Source organism: Penaeus monodon, chromosome 15 (assembly GCF_015228065.2).
Source record: "Penaeus monodon isolate SGIC_2016 chromosome 15, NSTDA_Pmon_1, whole genome shotgun sequence".
NCBI classification, from domain to species: Eukaryota; Metazoa; Arthropoda; class Malacostraca; order Decapoda; family Penaeidae; genus Penaeus; species Penaeus monodon.
This window is the reverse complement of record NC_051400.1, coordinates 29,743,959-29,744,601: the sequence shown is the minus strand read 5'-3', so window position 1 is coordinate 29,744,601 and position 643 is coordinate 29,743,959. Positions and strand designations below refer to the sequence as shown.

At 45.6% G+C, this 643-nt stretch overlaps 1 protein-coding gene across 1 annotated transcript; it reads left to right on the top strand.

The window, feature by feature from the left end:
• The first annotated feature begins 6 nt into the window (after positions 1–6).
• On the top strand, positions 7–566 carry LOC119582148. Its single transcript, XM_037930386.1, has 2 exons — positions 7–29; positions 154–566. The coding sequence occupies exons 1-2, from the start codon at positions 11–13 to the stop codon at positions 441–443; spliced, it is 309 nt and encodes a 102-aa protein (XP_037786314.1). The 5' UTR covers positions 7–10; the 3' UTR covers positions 444–566.
• The last annotated feature ends 77 nt before the right edge of the window (positions 567–643 follow it).

The window sequence follows — 643 nt, the reverse complement described above, 5'->3', positions numbered from 1 at the left end:
CAGAGAGAAAATGAAAACACCCAAGGGAAGTAAGTGAACCTTCCGGCGTCATGAAGAGCTAATACAACAACAAATCCTCGAACAGATATGCTGCGTACTTAATAACACGCAAATTGCACTTCAATTATTGACCGTACAAACTTGTTCCTTCAGGTACTACGTGTTGCTCCCTGACGGCCGACGTCTCGTGGTCGAGTACTACGTCGACAACACGGGCTATCACCCCACCATCGCTTTCGAGGGAGAGGCGCAGTTTCCCTCAGGGCCATCTCGAGGGTCAGGTCAGGGCTATGGCCAGGGTGGACCAGGGGCCAGCCAAGGCTTCGGACAGGGAGGCCCCGGGCAAAACAAGGGCTTCGGTCAGGGTTCAGGGTCGAGCCAGGGACAGTCACCTTCACCTTCCTACTTGCCTCCTTCTAAATAATCCATACGACCAAAAGTAACAGGGATTTCCTTGGAATACAAGAGGATACTGGATCTTTCGAACACTAGTACAACAAAGCCTTAAATCCCTTGTTTACGTAATACGAATGTCAAATAGTCATAATGATTTATATAAAACGTGTACAGATCATTCACTGTTAAATAAATATATCAATTAAAGTGTTAACTTACTTTTCCAGGCTATTAAAATATTACTAAT